This window comes from Lottia gigantea (assembly GCF_000327385.1).
Source record: "Lottia gigantea unplaced genomic scaffold LOTGIsca_20, whole genome shotgun sequence".
Taxonomy (NCBI): domain Eukaryota; kingdom Metazoa; phylum Mollusca; class Gastropoda; family Lottiidae; genus Lottia; species Lottia gigantea.
This window is the reverse complement of record NW_008708401.1, coordinates 414485-440166: the sequence shown is the minus strand read 5'-3', so window position 1 is coordinate 440166 and position 25682 is coordinate 414485. Positions and strand designations below refer to the sequence as shown.

General features: G+C 36.0%; 2 protein-coding genes across 2 annotated transcripts; one reads left to right on the top strand and one right to left on the bottom strand.

Annotated features, from left to right (window-relative positions):
• Positions 1-9326: 9326 nt before the first annotated feature.
• Positions 9327-14504, top strand: LOTGIDRAFT_114783 (hypothetical protein; the record flags this gene model as incomplete). Its single annotated transcript, XM_009053624.1, has 11 exons — positions 9327-9438; positions 9865-9990; positions 10243-10338; positions 10576-10697; positions 10885-10959; positions 11275-11338; positions 11608-11790; positions 12137-12214; positions 12803-12920; positions 13667-13802; positions 14283-14504. 11 exons carry the CDS (start codon positions 9327-9329, stop codon positions 14502-14504), a joined length of 1332 nt encoding a protein of 443 aa, XP_009051872.1.
• Positions 14505-15209: 705 nt separating this feature from the next.
• LOTGIDRAFT_159286 (hypothetical protein) lies at positions 15210-16450 on the bottom strand (the record flags this gene model as incomplete). Its single annotated transcript, XM_009053623.1, has 2 exons — positions 15210-16173; positions 16437-16450. 2 exons carry the CDS (start codon positions 16448-16450, stop codon positions 15210-15212), a joined length of 978 nt encoding a protein of 325 aa, XP_009051871.1.
• Positions 16451-25682: the final 9232 nt, after the last annotated feature.

Below are 25682 nucleotides of genomic sequence, written 5' to 3'. Positions count from 1 at the left end.
ACTGTGATATGGTTAGAAAATATGACCCATGAATTATGAGACAGTGGATAAGAGAGTTTATGAGAGGCAGGGGCGCTTCATTGGGTGGGGATGAGTAGGGGCCATAGAATTGTAAAAGGGGGAAGGCAAAGGGGTTTGTGAGAAGGGTTCTTTCCCTGAAATGATAATGAATTCTTAGAGGGGATGGGGCCCAATAAAATTTGAAATATTAATATCTGTTTTTCTAGACTGCTACGATTGTCAACGGAAATATCAAACTGATTAGTACACCATATGTGCAATAGGTAATATTTGCATAGGATTTGTCCTATTTGAAATAACAGGACATACTTTCAATATAACAATATTCTTTATTTACTTTTCTTTACTTTCTTACAGATTTGTAATAATTTGGCTGAGCCTGGATAGACTTGATTTGTTTTATGTTTCGAAAGTCTGTTATTTCTCCTCTCTGGTGGGCTCTGTACGTTGTACAGTGATCGGTTATCTGCTCTTACTGGTTGGGGAACTTTCGGTACCATCTTGGTTCGTTCATCTCCATAAGAATAGCAACATATATTCTTGTCTAAGTAATCTTTTGAATTTACCACCGGGGCTAATTTGGAATTCTGCCCAGCAGATTGAGTAATGGGCCGAGCTTGAATTAATGCTGTTTGCCCAATGTAAATGTGAAAGGGGGTGCAACCACTTAAAGATTTACTAATCGGATCACTTAATATGTTGGATGAGCATTGGATCGACAGAGCCGTTTGTTCATTGCTATCTTCATTGCTGTAACAAGACGGTCGATGTGGCCCACCTGAACTATTCTCACTGCTAAATGATCCACAAGAATGTGTGTCTTGTGAGCTGTGTGAATAACTTAATCGCGGTTCTACATCTGACATGAAAATGTGAAATGGCTCGTAACCACTTGAAGATGTACCAACGCGATCACGGTGGATATTGGCAGGGCTTGGACGGGTTACAGCCGGTTGTTCATCGCTGTTATAACTGTGGTTAAAAGATGGTCGATGTGGCTCATCTGAACTAACTTCACTGCTAAATGATCCAGAAGACTGTGCGTCTTCAAGCGAAAAGCTTGACTGTGGTTCTACATCGGACATGAACTCACTTTCAGACTGTTCTTCAGTATCCGCCTCCTCCATTCCACCCGACCAAACAGTTGCAGCCATTTGAAGATTCTCATCAAAAGCAATCATGTAGTTCCTTGAAACGGGGCAACCATGAAATAATTCAGTGGAAGACGTCTTGTTTGCTTGAAGATATTCAAACTCTGTAAAATTGGTCGTTTCAATTGCCCCGCTGATTTCGCTGGACGCTCTATATCTTGAGACGTTTGTGAGCTCTGTGTATTGCTTCGGACTCCCAGATTTATCATATAAGGATGATATTTCTAAGTTGGAATCTTCGCTTCTTGTTGTTTGTTGCTTTGCAAGTTGATGCTCTTCTGAGTGCATGTCAGATGATTCGCCTCTTTCGGACACGCGAAATGGTCCAAGGCAACTACGGCGATTTTCAAATTCATCTGCAATACTTACAAAACTTTCAGTAGATTTTTCTGGAGAGTATTGACGTTCTTTCAACTGGAAACGACCATGGTATTGGGAGACTGTTTCTCGTCCCCCCTCGGAAGTTTGAACATTGGTGATCCATGGTACCAAAGTAGTACTCCATTGGTTTATGTTTTTGGATTTTCTTAAATTTTCATTTTCTTCTGCTGTAAGCCATGGTACAGGGGTTGCACAGCTACGTCTTTGGGAATTAGCCACGATTGTTTTGTGAGTGAAGCTTGGGTAAGTTCTTTGAAGTTTACTCTGTGCTGCTGTTCTGGATAATGCTGGTTGACAGGATTGTGAAACTTCTGGACAAGCTCTGCTGGGTGATCTCTGTCGCTGTGTAAATGGGGAATCAGAAGCTTCTGGGACATGCGTTAATAGTGGATCCTGGCCAGCAGATTCGGTGTTTGGATCTTCACTATTTGTATTTGATGGCGATTTCAACACTTCTTGCATCCTTAAACGATCCGGTGTTAATATTCGAGGTTCAGAAGAGCGTTGACTGAAACTGATTTCCGATTTTCCTGTACTCCCATTGAAGGAAGCGGACGATGGAGAGCTCGCTTGCTCTGAAGACTCATAGAGTGCTTTGAATCGGGGAATCGTTACGTTAGCTAACTGTATAGTAGTATGAATTTCAGGCTCGTGATTCTGGTCCGATGTAGAAACGTTGTCGATTTGCGATCCAACCAACTCCAAGATATCTTCTGGTGATAAAGGTGCGACAAATGATGACGTCACAATACATGGTGTCATCCGAATGTCAACTGGATCAGTTTCTACTTGATTATTTGCTTGTAAGACATTTTGAGCATCATGACCACGTTGGTTTGACCCATTATTCTGCTCATTGGCTTCATCGTTTTCAATGCCATCTTGATTGGCATCGGATGCCTTGAGAATCTGCTTGGTCTCCCATGTATCTGTATCTTCATTGGATGAAGACAAGTTTTCTGAATCAGCACGATCGGTAATGAAATTTACCAAATCCAGATTATTAATCGGCATAATGGCATCGTTGGTGTAAATACATGGCCACATTTTAACATCAAAATCTTTTATATTTTTAAAACCAGTGGCATCAGTGACTGGGCTATTACCGTTGGTAAAGAATTGATTAGTATCTGTGATACTTGGTGGACTGGTTTCCTGTTGCCATTGGTGGATCTGATTTTGTAGAAATTGCTGGCCTTCTTGGGACCATTCTGAAATATAGTGACCTTGACCTTCATCGTCAAATCCTTTGGTTGCTATGTACCTCTCTTCTGAACCAGTGTTAAAATGGTTCTGTAGTATATCCATACTGCTTGTAATCAGCTGACCTGTTTCATTAGGCATAGCATCTTTGTTGTGCCGTTGATATCCATCTACTTGGGCCATATTTGGCTCCTCGTCTGAGTTGACCCTTTCAACTGTTAGCGAAGGAAAGTGTCCGTTATTGGCGTTACATCCATTGTTAGTTGTTGAATGTGCCATCAAGTTATTATCCGTAGAATGATGGAGTTTGTATTCTGACGTATCCTTCATCATGTCCTTTTGACTTTTATTCTGGAACTAGAATGACAATGCTGTATTATGACGTCATAGTATAACATGACAATCACAAAGAGCAGAAATAGTAGGCATTGTAGTTAGGGAATACAAATCACGTATTTCTATTATGTTCGTATATTAGTAGAAAAATAAGATGACTCTCTTCACCAATTTTCTCTAGAAATATTAGGCCTATACAAGGAAAATCAGCGATATTCGCCCTTATACGATTGTATTCAAAATAGTAGAACGTAGTCACCTTTTCAGATCATGTGGTGAACCATTTTACTTCTTTGATTGACAACTCATTGTTTCTTTGAAAGAAAGATAGAAAAGATAGAAATAACAGCTGGGCCTGATTAGCATTGGCTAATCCTCTTAGCATTGATCTTTCCAGGATTATCCATACCCATTTAAAGCTGGGTCGACTGGAATATTGAATATCCATGGTAATGGATTTATATAAGCTTTTAAAGCTTGTTTCCAAAACCATATGTTTATATATATGTATGTAATATTTGTAATTCTTGAATAAATATTGCTTAAAAAAAAAAAATATTGAGGAAATATGACTTGTTCAAGGTCGCCAGATTTTCAAACGATGACCGGAATTAGAACCCTCGATCACCATTTTTTTGACATTTGCTCTACAGTCTATCCTTTAAAGAGCTAACACAGCAAATATCATATCATATCTATGGCGTTAGTCATGATAAGAAAATGAATGTTTTTCCCAAGAAAAATGCTTACACTTTTTAAGAATTTTAATGTAAAAAAATGTGGATAATGTACAAATAATAGATATAGATGACTTCCTAATTGAATAATGTTCAATAATAATTATATGGTAATTAACTGCATTGATATTGATGAAGATAAAGATGAAGTTTAATTAGTGATAAAGATAATTAGTCCGATTAATTAAGGTAATTATAATATTGTTAAGGAGAAGTACGTCATTAGATTACTCATCCGGGTAATAGTCTTATGTACATTATTGTATTAATAAAACCTACTTATATGAACTATTAGTAGAACGCATGATAGGGGTGCGCTGTGCTATTTCGGGCGATGAAAACAAATTCTGAATGAACCCAAATAGTTAAAATAGAAAGATCCCAACTTGAGAGTGCGTTGACGCCTTTCTATGCTGAGCCAAATTCTGCACCTAAGTAGTTTTAGCTAGATAGTATGATTTCAAATTGAGTGTACGTTGACGTCTTCATATGTAGGTCTGATTTCTGCACCCTAATTGTTTCATCCATTCCCTGAATTCCATCTTTAGGTACATTGGTGTGGGCTTAAATATATGAAAGTTTAAGAACTCTCAACGAACCCATCCTAGAAAGCACTGACCGACCCTTCGTCAAGGTGTGACAGAAATCAGAAATGTTTTTGTGTGAAGGGACTTGAACTTACGACGCCTTTCATGAAATGGATCAGTACAGAACAATGGCTCTGCCTATTCCAGGGAGGCCCCCCCTTGACCCGCGACTTGTAACCTTGTAAAATCTAAAAGGGTAACCCCCCCCCCCCTACCCCCCCCTCCTTCACTGAAATCCTGTCAACGCCACTGGCTGCAAGTAAAGGGAGTGTACTATGTCTGCATAACAATTTGGCATTTGAATAACGGTTTTAATAAGTATATGGGGGTTTACTCGATAAGACTATTACAAACAACAATAGAAAACTTCAAAGTGCATTCACGACAAATTATACGTGGTATCATATTGTTAATTACAATAATTTATTCATATACATATATTATAATTAGTTCTTACTGTTACAGTCATAAGTTACTATATAATATACTGTGATAGGTCGCTTGCAATGAAGGGCTTGCTTGCGTCTACGGACCCCGATTGAAATAATAACTGTGGTGAATATAGCAATGAGGGATATACCTTTACTTTTGAGCCCCTGTTGGTGGGGGTCCTGTCAGTGGGGGTCCTGTTGGTGGGAGTCGCATACAATAAAGGGCTTTACTACATTTTACTAGTGTCGGCACGATTTATCTGTGAATTTATGCGTCTAGCTGTTGGATCAATAGGTGAGTGGCCGAGTAGGGGCCACACAATTGTCAAAGGGGCCTGACAGGCAATTCTCTCACTATGCACAATGATAAGAAATTTAAAAGTTGGGCCAAAGCCTTTGGGGGTGGGGGTGTCCCCCTGTAGAAACGTCCCAGCATAGGTCACGATATGACATGCAGTGATACGTGTAAAGTATCGTGTGGCTGTGTTTTGACACTTTAAGATATTTAGGTATATCTATTTGTATTTATTAAATACTATCATTATCAACTTAATCCAAAATCGAAGTTTGCATTTAGAACTGCCCACAAGATAGCATTAAGCTGTTGATCATTTATCGACAATTAAGACTATAAATGATGTTATTTATTTTAAATATACATACATAAAACATCATTGAGACAAGGTAAAGTATTACTTTTTATCTATTAAACCGTATCGCGATTTTTTTTCGCATTTAATCTAATAACAAAAAGATTAAATTTGGTAGCTGATATTTTCATCTACATTGTACAGTACAATGGAGAGTCTTTTCTAAACTATGTATGTGTATGGGGGACGCGTTTCATTTTATGTCATGAATAAATGACGTATTGTTGCAAAGGCCTCTAATAGTATATTCCTAAAGGCCTTTACGAAGAACCACAGACGTATGACTGAAAAATTGGAATGGTAGGGTGGAATGAGTGGGTACACCCCGCAGGAGCAAGATGCCTTCACGGGGTAACTCTAAAGTTAATCATCAGATGGTGTTTTTATCCATCCTCGTTAGTCACAGTCATAATCCCCACCAACATCCAACTATGTTTGTAGCTAATTTTAACGACAGTCTGTTTCAATCACACATGTATTTATCGAAACTTTTGAAATTTTGTATCAAAACACACAGAAAAGAAAAAAAAGGAAGTTAAGAGGCAGGCAAGGCAGTTCACGCAGAGGATGATGATTTCTCCTGTTTCTTTTCGTCGTCTTTAAAATCTACATACGTTTTATTGACTACTTGTTGTAAGGTCGGATCTTCTCTTCTCCAACATCGTAACCGACTGAATTTCTCCACCAATTCTCCTTTAATCTCGGGGGTATTCAACCATAAACACGGCAATATGGCCGACTTGAACATAGCCAATTGCATAGCAATCAACAACATAGTAAATAGTAACTGGATGTCCGCATCTTTGAGTAAAATTTCACACGTTTCAATCAAATATAACGGTAATATCAACAGGATTGTCACTGTGTTGATAAATATGATGAATTTGGGATGCAGAATTGATACCTCTCCGTTGAGTAGCCTCGGTTGCATTTCTGGTGTGACGTAAACTTCATGATACCATCGACGGATGATGAGGCCTGAGAGAAGAGAGATCAAAATGGCGGGAACATAATAACATAGTGATAATAGCACTCTGGTAGCCCAACGCTCCAGGTCCATTGGACAAAAATTTTCTGTCCATAAATGTTTAATATCGTCATAGATTCCTGCTGGCATTATAGGGGAGAGAATCAAAATGGCGAGTATCCAGGGCAAACAAGATAGGACGACGTTCAAAATTCGCTGAATCGTAGGATTGATATCGTGACGTATGTTACATTGCTGGATAACGTATTGGGCAGTTATGATTAATAATCCATATAAGGTAATAGTAACGTGACCATACGTCACAAGCACCTGTATGACGATATGAACGTGACATATTACCGTTACGTGTCTCTGGATAAGAAAATCTGTTTCTAGCGGCAATCCTAAAGTTCCTATTAGAGTATCACAGAGGGCAATGCTGACCACTACCATAGACCGTAAACTCCATCGGAATTTCGATGACGTCAGAATGATGGTTACCAGTAATATATTGAACACTAGAATCAACGGCGTAATGATCAAGGACAGACCAATTGATGCTTTGTTCAATGTACCAACTAAATTGATCAAATCCACGTATGATCTAGAAATGTTTGTTATATTTGACTCCATTCTTTCTGGAATATATGAAATTGTAAGACATCAAATTGGAAACCCTACCTCAGGATTAAGATTGCTTCACTAGAACGCCCTATGCGAAACCAAATACATCACAAATATATCACATTTAATGTAACAAAAGCATGAAAGCTATTATAAAGACATACAATAACTCGAAATGAACTTACAAGGTTTTCAGATTGCAAAGTAAAGGCGTATCTTTTTCACCACAAAACCTGGAATATCAACTGGTCTTTCTTCCCTGACAGCTCAAACTAACTATCAGAGAAAAACAACAAGAGAGATTATATGTATCATGTTTTTGAAATGACTGTCCGACATGAGAACACCAGATATATAAGATGATTTAATTAAAAACTTTAAATCTTTCTGATAAAAGTTGGTGTCAACTTTCGTCCAATGGTTTGGTCCTTGCCTGTACCAATTTATTTGTTTTGTATTGTTTGGTGAATCTGATTAGAATACAGCTCTTGAAGTATTTGACCAGCGTTTACAAATATTTTATCTGCATAGAGAGACAGTCCAGTCACATATCAGGGGTGACCCACCACAAATTGCTAAAGATAAGACGTCTCTTCAGAGCTTTTAAAAAGAAGTACTAGATTTACATTTTCATTTAAATGTAGAGAAACTGCACGTGGGCATTCAACTTTAAATGTAATACAGATAACTCTGAGAGCTTTAACAGTTGACTATACAGTTTAATACTTTTACGAACTTAATACCACAGTTTGTTCCTTTCAAGGCTTCCGGTAGCCCGTTTAGTCCCAAGAGACGCTAATAGAAATCGACATCCTGCCCTTAAGGTTTTTGGAGAATAAATTATAAATTTAACATGTAATTTAAAGACGTATATTTTATATAACATAAAGATAGAAAGTAGTATTAGCAACAGAAACATTTCTTAGGTCCGTTGGGGAAATCTAAATGTTGCTTTGTATAATGTCAAGAATGAACACGCGAATGATACGTGAGTGGTATATAGCTAGATACAGAGGAAATGGGATCATCTTCCTTAAATAACCCATCTTCACAATGAACCTCGTCTTATGCCTTGATTGTAATAGCCACCTATCTAATATCACGTCATGAAGCGATTGATTGGATTGTACTGCAGCGATTACAGACTCTGTCTCTTTGATTGGCTGTATGAGCTAGAGTACAATCCAACCAAATAGCTTCATTTACAAACTTCAAGATACAAGAAAGGTAGCAACGCACTCAAGGTATAAGATAAAATTCGTAATAACGTAACATTGTGGAGATGTCTAAAACCTTATCTATATGATATATTACTTCCACGTTGTCTGTAATAAAGTTTTAAGTTTTTCTTCGACAACGGATCTATGAGATATCGGAGATAAAGATATGATCAAACCAATTGTACACTAGAATCACGATGACACCATCCAGGTAAGTCCTAAATGTAACACATAGACACGGAAACACATGGAATAGCACAAAAGTACAACAATATCAGCATGCATTTTAAAATGCACATGTGTCTAAAATGTTTTATAGCAGAAATTTGCAGTCAGACGACTGTTGTTCTTGCAATTCCATTAAAACTTGGCTTTTTGTAACAATTTTACGTCATAAAATGATTCGTCTGAGTGAAATTGCAAGAACCACAGATGCTGACAGAAATTGGAATATCGCAAATATTATATACTATTAGTGTCCCCGATACACATACTCCTTTAACAGTGGCAAGATTGGTTGAGTTCTTCATCTTCAATATTCAAGGTCCGGATAAATATTATCATAATGGTTTATATCATAGCTCATTCTATTTTACAGAATGTTGTTAGTATTGGTGTGTTCCATTGTGGGGTTGCTTCCCTTAGCAACCAGTATCAGCGCCCCGTCTATCAAGGTTCTATCACCCAATGGCGTTAGATTCGAAATTAAAGGTAAACATACCACTTTTCATCACATGTATCAAAGATCGTGAGAGTAAGGCGTAATGTCAAATTTTGATAATGTTGAAAAAGTCTTTCTTGTTAATTTCAGTGGACTTTGGATTGCATGGATACTGTAGGATAAACCATGACCAAAAGCTAAGGTCGTTTCTTAGTATAGTCGTTGGTTTCCTTTTTTGGAAATCTGTTCTGCTAACGCTCAGCCTACCTTACCTTATCGACCATCTTTCAGCTTTCATAGACTCGAAAAATATTCCAATACATCAAAATTAATAAAAGTAATCGAATCAATTGAAAAATGTCCTTTGTAGATGTTGGTTATGAGCTAGTAGCTCTGCATTTCAGTATTAACAAGAAGGTATCTGGGGTCCAGGCTGGCGATTATAATGTCGACATCAAAAATAAGCAAGGTAAACCACTACAGGGAAGAAAAAATGTTTTTCTAGCATCAATTACTTCGAATTCTCGTAGCACACTAAACGTAGGAATGAATGACTGCACGCAATTTCGAATTGACTGCAGTTAAAAGCACTATTGCTCAAAGTGCCAATCATTTGGAAACTTAAAATGAGAAGCTAATATTATTGTTTTGTCCTGAACAATTTGGTAAGCAGCTAGCTGAGCACCGAATAGAGACGTGCTTTAAAATTGGTATCACGTAAGTTTGTTATTCAGTGATTTTATTGGATTGGACGCTAGCAGGTACAGCCAATCAAAACCCTCGCAGCAAGGTAATAAAGATTGTAAGGAAATTGTGAGGATGAGAAGAGACGTAAAAATAACTAGCTTAGAATGGGTCTCTGTTAAACAATCAGATATTTTGACTGATATTGTAGGTGGAAATTTTGTATATGAGAATAGACTTGTGACTATAAACCATGGTGATTATATATCTTATTGGGTATATGGTGTTGTTAATGGTCTGGCTGAGCAGTTATTGGACCAGGAATGGAGATTGACAGGTAGGCGTGGCTTTATATGCTGTAGAACAATTTTTGACCAGTGTCGTCCTACTTTTTTTTACACCTGATTGGACTAATGAAGACGTGTTTTGCTCAAAGAAGATATCGTCAAGGGCCAATCTTCCCAATGAAGTTCCTCACATTTCCTCTTTCGACATTCTTTACACTAACATGGGTATTGCTAATTTTAAGTGTCATCATAGCACAGACTGAGTTTCAGAAGATGTTTGAGATTCTTCATAATAATTTCAGATCCCACACCAGACAATGATCACCATACGTCACATCCGGATAATCATGCTACGCAGGCGCCCACTAATAATCACCCACACTCCTCCGGTGGTAACAGTGAGTAACTCTGATAGCTTCTTCGTATGAGGGTGTTGACTATTTGAGCGTATTAAAGCAATAGAATAAGCGTATCAAAGCCTGTATAAAAGCATTAGCATAAAAGCGTCAAAGCCAGGAATGAGCAAAATCGTGTCGAATCCATAGTTTGAACGTTTGGTGGTTTTTTGTCCAGAACTTATCAAGACTGGAGAAAAGACTATATCATTAAATCCAGTGTTTTTTATCTGATTGTAGCTCGACAACAAACGCCAACCCAGCAATCTTGTACCAGCTATCCATGTTTGATCTTTGAAGATAATTTTGATTTTATCAATCACCATGTTTGGGAACATGAACTCACTCTCGGAGGAGGCGGGGTATGTATTTTGTTAAAAAACTTTTTATTCACTTAAGCGTTCTGACCATGGCCACAGAGAAGGTCGATGAATAAGCTGATTTGGAATAACATGTCTAACATGATTACTCCAGGAGATGGAACAATGAGGGCAGTGGCTCAACCACACACCGTAATCAGGCCTTATTTAATCATCATTTATTTTTCAGAATTGGGAATTTCAGCAGTACACAAACAATAGAAGTAACAGTTATTGTAAAAATGGCGTCCTTCATATTAAACCTGTAAGTGTGGTTTTAATTCTCAATCAAAAACATTTTCTTGTCGTTAGTTCTCAGTTTAAGAATTAATAGTCTATGAGATACAAATCTGGGTCCCTTAGTTTCTTATTATGATTAGACACATGACAATACCAGTACCTGGATTATGTTAACCTAGTATTACACTTGGGGCTTCTGGAATACCTAGGGTCATGTTGATCAAGAGCAAATAAATTGGAATTCGCCACCAAAAAGGCAAAAGACATAAGAATCTGATCGAGTTTCATTTCCTAAAACAGGAATGTTTCTAAAGAACTGGTTTTCTATTATTAATTGCAGACTCTAACCACGGATGCTATGGGTGATGATAACTTTCTAGAATCTGGTAGTATAGATATCTGGGGTAGGTCTATAATACATCTATTGTTTTGACTTTTCCATACTCGACAATGCTGAACACTATTAATACAAGAACAGTTCCTGCCAAGTGGGCTCATAAATTCAAAGCCGTTTCATATTAGGCTATACCATAACCCTTATCACTATCATCATCAAGTTTGAATTCAGTCGTACTTTCATTGTATGAGCTGCTGTATCAACGTTACACAGAACTATTCGGAAAATAGATTCTAAAAGTTAAAGAAGAAATGATTATATCTAAATATTTTCCAGGTGCTGGACCTCATGATACCTGCACCGGAAATGCGTTCTATGGTTGTAAACGAGATGGCGCTCCAGGCAGAGTACTAAATCCTATCCAATCAGCAAGGCTGAGAAGTTCACGTGGTTTTAATTTCAAATATGGCAAAGTTGAAGTGGAGGCTAAATTACCAACTGGAGATTGGATCTGGCCAGGTAGGCAGTTTTAATTAGGTTCACACATTACAAAATGTCTATTTCGAAACCTGTTTATGCTTTTGTCTGCTGAACGGATGGCTTTTTAAGATATATGACCACTATTTAATATTTTGAAAACACTGTTTGAATTTGAAGAGGTTAGTCCGATATAATAAAGCATCAAATCGGTCTTGGTATGTATATAATCATAGAGTATACAGTTCTATGATATAATGAAGGGAGGTATATACTATTTTGCATTTCCTCTTTTTGATTTGTAAGAAGACTTGCAGACATTGTTACACTTACATGTGCTGCTTTTTTTCTTTGTAAATAATGTACATTGTTACTGTAACTGTTTCAGCGATATGGATGATGCCGACATGGGATACGTATGGTTCATGGCCAGCTTCTGGTGAGATCGACATCATGGAAAGTCGAGGTTTGTATTCGTTTCATTTATTTTATTAACGTTATGAACGTCATTACTGAGGATCTGATAGTAGCCTTCCTTTTCAGGCTTATCAGCTCTTTATCTGGAACCAAGAAACCATACAGTTCTTGTTTATCAACAACGCTTAGACGATGGTTCTTTAAGATGCCCTCACACATAGCGGATACCAGTTGCATATGGTTGCGAAAAATGAAAGTGGTCAAGCGTACCGAACGCAACTCGTCAACTCAGTTGCATGAGAGATGCGTTCGAAACTTATGACAGCTATTCTCATTTGCAACCATACGCAACTAAGCTTTTATATAAATACATGGTTGCCTTAAAAGTAAACACCCAATCTGAAACACGACAAAGAAAGGCCCAAAACATAATTCCCTGGTTGGTTTCAAAGAAACGCCCAGGTCGGCATATTGATGAGATCTCTGTTGCTGATGGCATATTTGATCATCTCTCTGTTATATATTATGCTGGGAAGTATGCGACGTTTTGAATTAAGAAGATATCAAAACAATACGGCTCTTTGTACATATTCAGAATTTATATGTATGTAATGAGTATCAAACCTCATATTTCAAGGAAACCTGAATTATAAAGATAAACAGGGCAACCCAGTTGGTGTAGACCATGTTGGTAGTACACTTCATTTCGGTCCTAACTGGCAACATGATCCCTTCTACAGAGCCACAGCATCCAAGTAAGTAAATTGTGGGACTTACCTTATTTGAAAGCAACCTTGTTTTGGTTGCAAGTCCGAAGTCAATGTAAAGATGTCAAAGATAGGATTTATTTGCTATTTAAAATGTACAAAATGCCCTTATAGATCAACAGACTGCAAAGACAAAAAGCTCATGTCCAATCTAGAGTCAATTTTACAACCATGTCAACTGTTTTATTTCAGAAATCTACACTCGGGATCCTTTGGTGAAAAGTTCCATAAATTTGTTGTGGAATGGGATGAGAATTCCATAAAGTAGGTGGAATGACTCCTTTAATTTCAAAGACAAGCTTTTACGATCTCCGCCTGTAAGCTTATATTATATATGGCTTATTTGTTTACAGCCTCTCTATCATGAACATTTCTTTTGTGTATCTCCGAGTGAAAAGAAAAGTGATGTCAAGGTATCAGACGGAGTTCGAAAAATCAAATACAACTGATTACGGTTTATCTGATGTGGTAAATAAATTGCGGTGTAATTCACTATCTGATGCCAATGATCGCTGGCATTGAAGAGAGATTGTATTGTGTATACCAAATATGGCAGTGTGTATCCTGTTGAAACACTGGAAAACACTCCATATTGAGGAATGTCATATGATAACCTTCCAAAAACTCTTCCTCTGCGTTAACTTGGCACATCTTTCATATATCAAATAATCAGGGATGTTTTTTGGTATTCAGCGGGGAAGTTAACATTGCATTGCGGATTTTTACCATTTCAGATTTTCTGTGGACGGTGATATGATATTGAATGTTAAACCTGATTCTGGAGGATTCTGGAAATTTGGAGGCTTTGATAAAACTAGCATGGAAAATCCCTGGAGGTTTGCGAGTAAAATGGCACCATTTGATCAAGAGGTATGTAAAAGTATTAAACATAAACAGCAAAAAATGGCAAAGTTAACTTTCAGAACCGGAGGTGGTTCATTGGTGAATTTGTGGAACCATTACGGTGACATACATTTCATATTTTTATACCAAATAAGGTATTTTCTGTCTTCTCAAAACTATAGAAATTGAATTTCGGTTTTGTCAGTGGAGCATAAAATATTATTTTGATTAGAAGTTATAAAACTTACTTGTACGTATCTCTTGTTGTAGTCCCGTAGCTACAGGGGGGCAAGAGTTGAGGGAGGGTGGTCCATGATAAAATGGATTCCCTCATCACCCTGCAAAAATTCTGACAACGGACCAATTACACTACTGCAACTAAACACCATACACCATTGCTCCTCCAGATATATTACTTGCCCCTCCGAACAATCAAGCCTGTCTACTGGCCTGCGTCTTGTTCGTGCATTTAATAGTGTGATACATAATATTATCCTTTATTTACAGTATTATATCATACTCAACGTGGCCGTCGGTGGGCTTCATTATTTCGCTGACTCCAATCATGGACCACGCCCTAAACCATGGAAAGACAACTCCCCACAAGCTTCTACAGATTTCTGGCGAGCCAAGAATCAGTGGTACCCAACCTGGAACCCACATGTTCGAGATGGTGAAGACGCAGCTTTACAAATCAACTACATCAAAGTGTGGAAAATGAAACCATGATCGCCATGGGATTGACCATATGGCGCATAGCTTTTGTCTAGTATTTGATAATGATATACATCTATATTTTTTATTTCTTATTGAGAGGATCACTTGCCCCTTTATAAGTATAGCTCATATTTGCATCGATACATTTTCCTCCTTTTACGACTGAAATTCTTGTGATGTCTATAAAACGCATCCAGATGATGTTTGGATTCCAAAGGCCAATTGCCCTCTATTGGTCATACACTCGCATCATAAATATCAGAGCATTAAGGACTGATGACGATTTTCCACGAAACAAATCGTATTTACAAGCCTTGGTAATGGACAATGTAAAGCAGTAGTGCGATACAGGAATGAAAGAAGAAAAACGCATGGTGAAAAGAATATTTTTGTGATCTGCAGAAGATCATCGATAGTGGAGTTATCTGCCTTTGGCAAAAAAATATAATTTTACATATCACGAGATTTTCTAGACCCTTCCCCGTCTCGTTTTAGCCTTTTGAGATTGCTTGCGCCATTACATTTTTTTCTCGCATAACGTCAGAAACGTACCCTACTACGACCAATTGCGATTACCTAAGGTTTCGTATCGCAGTGCAACCAGAAAAGACCTTCCGTTTATCACAAGGCCTCATGAGGCTTAGTGTAAGGGTTCAGTTTTCGACAAATCAAAGGGGAGTAACTAGTCACAAAATATATAACTCAGACAACAATAAATTATGATTTAATGAAAGAATCTTCAGAAAGAACATCCTTCAGTAAAATATAGTCTTTTATCACGGTGGGTAAACACAGCTTCTCAAGTTTATCAAAAATGTTTAAGCCAAGATGTTTGCGGATCTCAAAGCGGCAGGCATCTTTAAGGGTTTTAAATGCAACGGAATGATGTTTGGTAGTATCGACACGAGGCTCTCTGTAACACCATGTGTTTCCATCATAGTAATACATGGACCCGCGGCGCACGACGCTAAACGCCTGTCCTGTACATAAATTACTTAAACAAGGAATTAGCCTAAAATCACTGGAATTTATCGCACAGTTCTCAGAAACCAAGGCCTCGACTAATTGATAATGCTGACGCACTTCCGCTACATGACAAATTGTATCCCCATGAGAGTTCTGCGCATTGACGTCACATCCGGCTTTAACTAGAAGTTTTAAACAAGGGAGAGCTTTATGTGTTCGTGAGAGCGGATAACTAAGATGATGTAAGGCAGTATTTCCCAAGTGATCACGTGTTGTTACGTCACATCCATGTTTCATCAAAATTTCTAAGCATGCGCAGTTTTCTCTCTTGGCAGCAATCATCACTGCCGTCATTCCGTATTTATTAGTAACTCGAACGTTAATTTTTTGCTCCGAGCAAAGATATTTGACGACATCGAGGTTTCCTATATCAATAGCGTACAATAATGGCGCTTCAAATTCCAGCATTTTACGACAATCGTCTGTAGGCATACCGTGACGTAAACAAATTTGAATGATATCAATACAGCCAATATCAATGGCTTGGTACAATAATCGACAACGATATTCTTCGTTTCCTTTTATCTCACGACATAAATTTTCAAAAACTGTCACATTCTGGAGAGAAACGGCAAATTGACAGCAGGCGAATATCTCTTTCTGCATGGCAACCTCATCTTCCACTTCCGGTAGTTGCGAGGTGACGACATTCTGACTGAAATGAGATAATATATAATGAAATGAATGACCGTTTCTGAAATTCATCAACATTGAATTACACTTAAAACTTAGAAGTATCTCCGGGTCGTATTTAATCAAACAAATCTGTAATCTGAAAGAAAATATCGCCATATAAAGGGACACCCGATATGTCACCCTTTTCCATCCAAGATTAGGTCTACACAGTGTTGTAGCCTAAATAAATACACATGTACAGAATCGGGTAAAGTTTTACGTCAAGAGTTTTAAAAAAATGACCTGAGTTGAACCATTTTTATTCATATAATTCATTATATCTGACTTTCTCTTTTTTTATATATGACAAAAATGACTTATTCCGAATTTTGACCTTAAACAAATCAAACTAAATAACAAATAAGCCTTGGTTATAACGACAAGGTTTCCTTTCATTCGTATATGGGTAAATTGATCTGTTAGTGCTCTGTTTTAGTCCAAAGGAAACCAAATAAAGAACTATCGTCATCTCGCTTTAGGGACTTCTTTAAATAAGAATTCTTATAAATGTTATTTCTATGTGACCTTTAACTGTCTTTTCCAGTTGCCTGGAGGATTGTGACAATGTTTCTGCAACCTTTTCTTCCAAACTGAGAGTAGATTCGCCTATTGGGAAATTCAAAAGGCGACGTTCTGCGTATTTTCCTTCATGACCGCCGGCTATTCTTGTAGCTATGGAATTTTTGGAAAAGGAAAGGTAGAGGGGAATGATATCTTTATTCAACTATTTGCAATATCGCAAAAAGTGAACGTTTGTTTGAAAGTCAACAAAACTTTCACTCCCATTACCTTCACTATCGTTACCATCATCAATCAGTAATCACCATCATGATGGCGTCAATATCATCGTAAGCATAATATTTATACTGTTGCTGTTATTACCGTCGTGATAACCACCATCGTTATTACTATTCGACATGGCTGTCTTGCCGCCAGCGATTTAGGGTGAACGTTCTCGGCTTCAGATGACCAAGCATTCGTCATACTTAGAATTTTCGTGAGAAATAGAATGACTTCGATTAGGGAACTACCATGGGATACTCAAAAGACAGAGGTCTCCAATATTAATGCCATTTAACTTAATTTAAGTCAAATAGTTTTTGCAATAGTGACGTCATAATCTGGTCGTTGGGGAATCCGAGGACTCCTTAACAAAGTGGCACTTTGTTTAGCTGGTTGGTAGACACGTCTGCTCCAGCTAAAGCTGATTTCATGGACCATGCTATATACTGTGCTGCGCAATGTTATATAAGCTTAACCTACGTGATATTCAGATCAATGAGTTATTGAATTTTCCGGAAGTTATGTGACGTTAGTGAAGTCAAGATATTTAATATGAAGATGAATTACTGTGATGTATCGGTCATCGCACCACCATAAAAATGACAAATTGGAAAAATATTCAATGATATTGACAGCTTCATCATAAATAATAACAAAAAACAAGTCAAAAACAATAATATAAAAGAACGACATGTATCAATGGTATTTCCTGTAACTTATATAACATTGGTTTATTGACAGTGACGGACAAAATGTCATTAAAAAAATCACATCAACCTCTATTTCGATATTTCAGTGACTGATAAAACCAGGAAATGAATAAATAAACATCTTATACTGGTACATTGTTCTTGCGGTTGTTGATATGGCGATGGAGGCAATGATGACAAATGTAATGATTCTGGCACAATCATGACAATGAAGATGACAAAAACATTATAACATCTACGCCATCAAGATGGTGATATGTCAGTAGTTGTGCTGATTGACGATATTGAAGGTAATAGTAGTCCTACCCGATCAAACGAGTATTTGGTGAATATATTATTGTTTTGAAATAAATCAGTTATAAAAACTAACATTAATCTGTCACAATATTTTAATTACCTGTTAAAAAAAGCAATGAATATTTATTTTTCTACATGTATAGGGTTCAACTGGTTTATTTACTTAGTACATTGAAAAAAAAAACAGTCGAACGTGTGTAAAACAACAGACGCTCTATATCAAACACAACCAATTAAAATGCATATAGCTTATTACACAAGTGATTTGTGTAATGGACAAACGACAGGACAGAAAGCGACACGCTTGCTGAAAACAGGTATCTAAAAACTGCCCAATGCCTCCATGAATTTGGAGAAAAATGGTTTTTCGGCGGGAATTTTAACGAATAAGAAGCCCACAAGCGCTATATTCTGAGCCAAGGATCTTACCGCGAGAATTTTTACGAATAAGAAGCTCTCAAGCAATCTTTTCAGCGATCTGAGACAAAACATTTCCTGATGAAATGATGTGCTATGAATATCTCAAAACATGCCCTGTATGCAGCATACTGTTAAATAAAGCTAAAAATAACGTTTTAATGTTAGACATAGTTCTAGTATTGTATAAAAATTTGAGATAAATTCGAACCCGCGACATATTATCTTCATTTAAACTCATTGTTAAACTACTTTCAGTTTTCAACATTAAAGCTATAGTAACCTGAGTAATTTAAAGGGACACTTTCGTAAAGCATTTCGTAGACATTATTAGTGCAGAATTTGCGATTGGTGTATAAGGTTAAGAATTTTCTATAATTACAGGAACCAAAAGCATGAGAAAAAAAAATGAAATGATGCAAATAGAAGTAATAACTGGCCCCGATACACATAGAAAATCAATTGAAATATTCAAGGTTTTTTTTCTCTTTCGACACGTTTTGAAGTTATACCAAACGATTTCGTAAATTTGAGGGGAAACATTCACTTTAAGCACCTTATTCTTCCCGTATTGTATAAAGCTACCAGATGCCGGCCTATAATTCATAATTCTATTATTACAAATATCGATTTAATTTTAATTGCTCTGTTCATACTGCTAATATCGTTTAGAATTTGGAAATGTAGACAGATTTTTTTTGTCCCTATATGTCAAACGATGCACGAAGAATTTATAGCTTACTATTATTGAGAGGCTAAATATCATACAATATGCAGAATTTTCTTTTTAAGGCACTAGATATCTTACCTCTCTCCAGTGCAATTCCTGTCAAGGCTGAACATATTAGGATTTTTAGTATTTTCAAAGATGACAACATGCATTAATCTTTATAACTAATATAGAATGCTGTTTATAACAAATGTTATAATATCGCATAATACATAATATGTACTCCTTCTATGTGAAACACCCATAAGGTGCAGAAGAGTAGGACGTAAAACTCCATTCATTTCATTTCATTTTCTTTGTGAAACACAAGACTACGACCTCTCCCACGCCCTCTCTTGCAAATCAACAGGTTTGAGAATAGCACTGAAAATCTTAGACTAAAGAATTTATTACTGATATAAATAGTTATTTATAATTACATGCAATATATATTTTCTAGTATAGCAAGTTCTAATAATATTCTTTCTGAGAATTAGACATCGCATTTCAACTGAAATTCAACAGGTTTGAATATCAAAGTATCACAGTTGTGGTCTAACAAATGAAAACATGCATTAATTATCATCATAGGTATTAAACATTATATAACATTTATACGTAGCAAGGCTTATCGTTCTATGTTTCATGTTGTCTGTTTATAGACAAACACCAAATATTATTTATCTTTGGAGGTGAGCCCGAATTGTGGCCCAGTATTATCTGCTTACAGATTTTAACTATAAATCTCTTTTAGATTAAGCTCTTTAGGATTAACTAAGCAAAGTTAGTCTGACCTTTTCTGAGATACAAGACATCGGTGCGTTAATCTGGTGCACTAGACAGCTATTATTGTTTGTTAACAGAGTATACTTCTGCATTGTAACCAAAATTTTAATTAAACAGATAAGTTCTTCAATTGAAACGCTTACAAACCCCCTAGTGTCTAGACGATGAAATTCAAAGAAATGAATTAAATTTTACCCGAAATGAATATTTGGCATTGGTGCATCTATATTGAAAGATATCTTACATACATAATCATCAACATAATCTTATTCTGACTGTTACATGCTGAGTTGACGATAATAATTCAAAATATGTAGGAAATAACTTACTCAAGGAATTTTTGAACAAATTGTTCAACTTCTGTAGTTAATTTTGGTAATTTTTTAATAAACAACATGTTTATCCACAGGAAAAAATCACTTTATAAACCTTTTGTTTTAATATACACTGTTACTGTTTATACTATATACAAACTAGAGCGAGCACCTGCACAATCCAACCGTTATGTGAACATTGAACACAGTGATATACATGTAATACATTGATGAACAAGTAATACTCGCTAACGGTTGATGATCACATGACTGTCACATGACTAATATTCACCTGTACTGAACAATGATCAAACGCACAGTAATTGGTCGTGTTCATTAACGGATGCGCCTCGAGGAGAATATTGAATTAATCACAGAAAGCGAGATGTTCTGGTGACTTTAAAGACAATAGTGAAGCATTCAGTTGTTTGAATTATCATGCAACGGCAGAATTGGATAGGCCTATGCAAAATCAATTTCTGAAAAAAAAATTCATTACGAAATTAATTAGAATTAGTTTAACTCTATGCTGGGTATGATACATATTCAACTGTCGCCATTTCTGCTCACCTCCTATGAATAAACTGGGTTTTTTTTTATTTGAGCAGTGTAATATTAGGCTCAAAATTCAAAACACTGATTAATAAAATACCATATGTCCTTGTCCCTTTCAGATCTAATCTAGCCATAGATATTAGGGTGGCTTGAAGACTACAGAGTTATAATATGGCATAGCAAGAGAACTATGACAGTCGACATGCCCTCTACTAAGGTCAAACTATGCCGATGGATATTTAGGATAACATCGCTAAACATTATGATAAAACGACAGACTTCTAATAAACATCTTTTACCCCAATTTATTCGATTGGAAAATTTTGCCACCGGGTTGATAATGAACCAATATCGAATTGTTACTACGATCTTCAACATGCGCAATGGGGGAGGGGGTGTTAAAACCGAAAGCAATGGTCATGGAACGGGGGGGTGGTTCATGTTAACTTGTCTATTACTATGCATATTTCCATATTTCAAGTATTATTATTGGAGCTCACTATGCAAAAGAATATGGGTGGTCCGACTCTTAAGTTTAGTGCAGTGGCTCAACCAGATGAGTTAGGGCCCTCCCTCTAGTTTTTCTTTTTTAACATATACTCTTCTTATTCTTTTATCATGGCGGGGCCCTCCTTAAGGTTGGGCGCCCTTAGACTCAACCAGGACTTTCTCTACAGCATCCTTCCCCAGCTTCCCCCTTCTGCTGTACATCTAATATCAGTCACGATCAAAGACAATATAATTATATTATTACAGTCTAAACTCTGTTGTCACTTAACACAACTTTTAAGGGGCAGATAAAACCTCCATAAATTTACGTGAAAACTGAGATTGCAATTTTCCCCATTCCTCAACAAGGTGTGACGTTGTAGAAGACAATATAGCGTAATTATAATGTAATATTATGTTCATATGATGTAATAAGCTAATGTACCAACTTGAACAGCGCTTATACAATGGTATCTATAACAAGATTTCTTAAAGTAGATGTAAACTATGTTATCCATGCAGTTACTGATTTGAGGCTTAGGATTAGTAAACATGTTGACAAGATTTAGGTTTCAACAGATATTCCCCATACTTGAACAGTATCGCAATAAAAATAAAGAATTTTTTCGATGCTATGCTTTATATGTACAATGCATATTTCAAGCAAAGACATTTGTGAGCACTCTATAGATTATCAAAATATGCTGGTTACTTGTTCTCACTATTTTAACGTTTATTGTCGATAGGCTAATAATAAAAATGTACATGACATAGTTGGACATTGTCCACGGTTAACATGGTAACTTAATTTGGTTTGAATAGAATAACGTGCACTTTATCATTTTGTGAATAAAAACTGCAATACTAATACACGTAAATTGACAATGAGCACGTTCAGATGTCTTAGTATTTCCTCGTGTTAAATGTTAAAATGTTTTATTATCTTTGCACTAAATAGCATGTCTATACAATTTAAAAGGACAGATTCGACAGCCGTTTGACCGTTCTTTAGTTTCAGAAACAGGATTTAAATAGTGTTCACAGATCACAGTCAAAATTTTAGCCATCAAATCTATCTGTGTATAGAATTTTTGTACATTTTAAAATACTTCTGAACAATATTTACATATATTCCAGACACAAATCAATTCCCAAAAATGGTAAATCTGTCCCTTTCGACTTATTCAAAGAGAATTTCAGCCTTTGCATGTGTATCAGGACCGTATTACTTTCTATTACACCTATCACGCAAACCATTTGTTGCAATAGCTATTTGATTTGAATGGCATATAGGCCTATGTAACGTCACAATCTAGTAAAAGTTCTCAATTGACTTAAATGGTATTTGCCAATGAGGTGTGCAATGGTCACGTCATAACCTGTTCAAATTTTCTGAAATTGTCGGAACAACAAGTGACCTCGAGCTGACAATCGAATACCAGTATAATATCATTGAATCAAGACCACAGTAAATCTCTATCCGAGAGAAAATGTGTGTATAAATAAGTTTTAATAAATTCAAAACATACTACATTAACCTTAGTGCACACCACGGGAGTCTATCTCAACAAATATATTTTTCATTATAGCATAATAAATTTAGTCGAGGTAGCAAAATGATTATCAATGTTCGTAAAAGTTTAGCGGGTGTTGTCAGATAATCTTTTCTCCTCTTGAACACATATCTATGGGTTTTTGTTTAAAACATGATATCATCTATGGTTTTCAAAAATCATCATCGATAGCAAAGGTAATTCTTGTTCGATGGACATAAATTTGATTTGTCAAAACCGTTACTTTAATTCAAAATTATTCCCAAGAGCTCCATTTCTTAAGATATTCTTATCGACTATAAAATATAACATGTAAATCGGCTCCGAAGCCACCTAAAAATGTTAAATGTAGGCTCCGTACAAATTCGTTAAGAAACGAAAAAAAATGAATAGACCTTCTTTGTTGTAATAAGAAACCTTGCTTACAAAATATGATCTGCAAGAAACATAAGCATGGACTGAGGTAATAAAGGGACAGATGCGCCAATTTTGGGGGGTTGATTTGAGTCTTGAAAAGATGTAAATAGTCTTCAGAAGTACCGAATGTACAAGAATCGCATAATTCCTTAAAAAAATAACCACAATTTTTATATATGTCTTTTCTATACATTACAAAGTATCTTAAAATGTCGAGTCGTCACTTTAACATTCAAACACGGATAATCCTGGACACGCGTGGATTTGAAGGCTCAAATTTCGGTCAGCTGTGAACACTATAACTGATTTGTTTAGCTAAAAAAAAATCCCGTTTCTGAGAATAAAGCATGATTTATCAAACGGATGGCGGATCTGTCCCTTTAAGCACAATTTGTTTTGCTTTTTCATTACGTCTACTTTATTTCTGTGTACAAAACCCGAAGTTCATTTAAAAAAAAAACGGACAAAATCATGCTCTGCAGGAGTCAAATCTATGAAAATAAACAACTGCTTGTTATATTTATGGTAGACGTGGAATAGTTTGATAATACCCATTAGTCAATTAGGTATATTGCTTATGATATAATAACTATATAATTTAATGTAATAAATGAATCAGGAGGGCCGATACATCTGATATATTAAGGTATATCGTCTATAATTACTAATTGATTGTAACAACTTGATACAAAGTCTGGTATTACACAAACGACACCATAAACTCGCCGTTTGAGATTAATATAACGTATTTATGACGTTTACATGTCTGCCAAAAGTAAAAAAAAAAAGTAATTTGATAATAAGAGTTTTTTTTTTTGACAAATTGAAATTGATAGGCTAGAAATATGCAATTTTATTGCGACCAAAATAGATTTTTAATAAACACCCGTATCAAAATCACCCTTTGTATTCTGTATCATTCACCAAAATAGCAATGTTGTTGATAACCTTACATTGTATATCGTGTCAATTTGGTTTCAAAATAGATTTTAAAAATCAACAATCAGCATCAAATAACGAGTTCAGATCATACAGTTATATAATACAACACTACGGTTCATATAGAAATAGCTGGTCTTTTGTAATTTTAACTTTTTAAATTTAAAGGGAAGAGTCATCTATAGAATGATTCGCCGATGCTACATAAAAAATAATATTATACCGTTACACTATAATATCAGTCTTCTGGACATGTTATTCCTCTGCAGTGAGAAAACTAATCTGACAAAACAACCTGCTGTCAATTTAGTCGTATTCGACTGTAGATAACGTTCAGCGACGTTATTCTCAATTAAAGAGATCAGGGCGCCATTTTTTACCAATTGTACCTTAGTCTCAGAAACGCGAATTTTTCGGTTAAGCCAAATAGGAATAGTGTTCACAACTCACTGTCGAAATTTGAGCCTTCAAATCAATCAGTGTCCATAATTATTCGCGTTTGAAAGTTAAAAAACAAGTCGTCTTTTCTTGAGACACTGCCATATAGAGAAAACATCTGATAAATATGAAAAAAAATTCGGAAAGGAATTATGGGATTTTTGTACATTTATAGTACTTCAGAAAACTATTTATATATATTCAGGTTCAAATCAACCCACCAAAATAGTGCACATGCCACTTTAAAGTAGTTATAAGGGAAGGTTTGACGACATGCCTATGTATCTATGAGTCTATTAAATTAATATCTGGTTGTTTGAAGTTAATACACTTACTTTAAAAATTATGTCGGCACTTACTTTGTCACTGGTTAAATAAACAAAACTGTTTGTTTTTTGGGTTTTTTTAAATGATTTTTTTATAATATTAACTGATATAACATTACAATAAATTATATTTTGGTCACAATAACATTTGAAAAATATAATAAATGTTAGTCGTCCCACGTAAAACAGCAAGCGTTTAACGTTCATACAATAGTTATGTCCCTTTATGAATTGTTATCCCCCTTTTAGTTTGATAGCACAAATCTCAGTTCAGTGTTCGATAGTAAACTTGGACCACCAAATCTTGTGCTGTATAATGCAAACTATTTTAAATTTTCTTCTAATCTGAAACAGTGATGAACGAGTGATTACGTTTGCCTATCTTAATCTATCTGTATTGCCCAGCTATTTTCATAGACATTAAGCTAAAGTAAACATACCAATCCGGAAAAGGGGTATGGAGACTTTGGTCTACGTTATAAATGATTTATACACACGATAAGATATGTATGCACGTGATGAAGAACATGTCGGTTTACACATTTGCAGAATAATGAAGGTGCGGCCAAAACTCCTAAAAATACAGAATATATAGGTCATAATTTATCGTAACCTTTGCATTTGCTTGTGTAAGTTCAATGAAGTTCCTACCCGACGAAAACATGTCGATTCACCATTTGTGCTAGATTTGTGGATGTGCTAACATTAACCCCCAAAACCACAGAATATACGTCATAATTGAGCGTAACCTTTGCA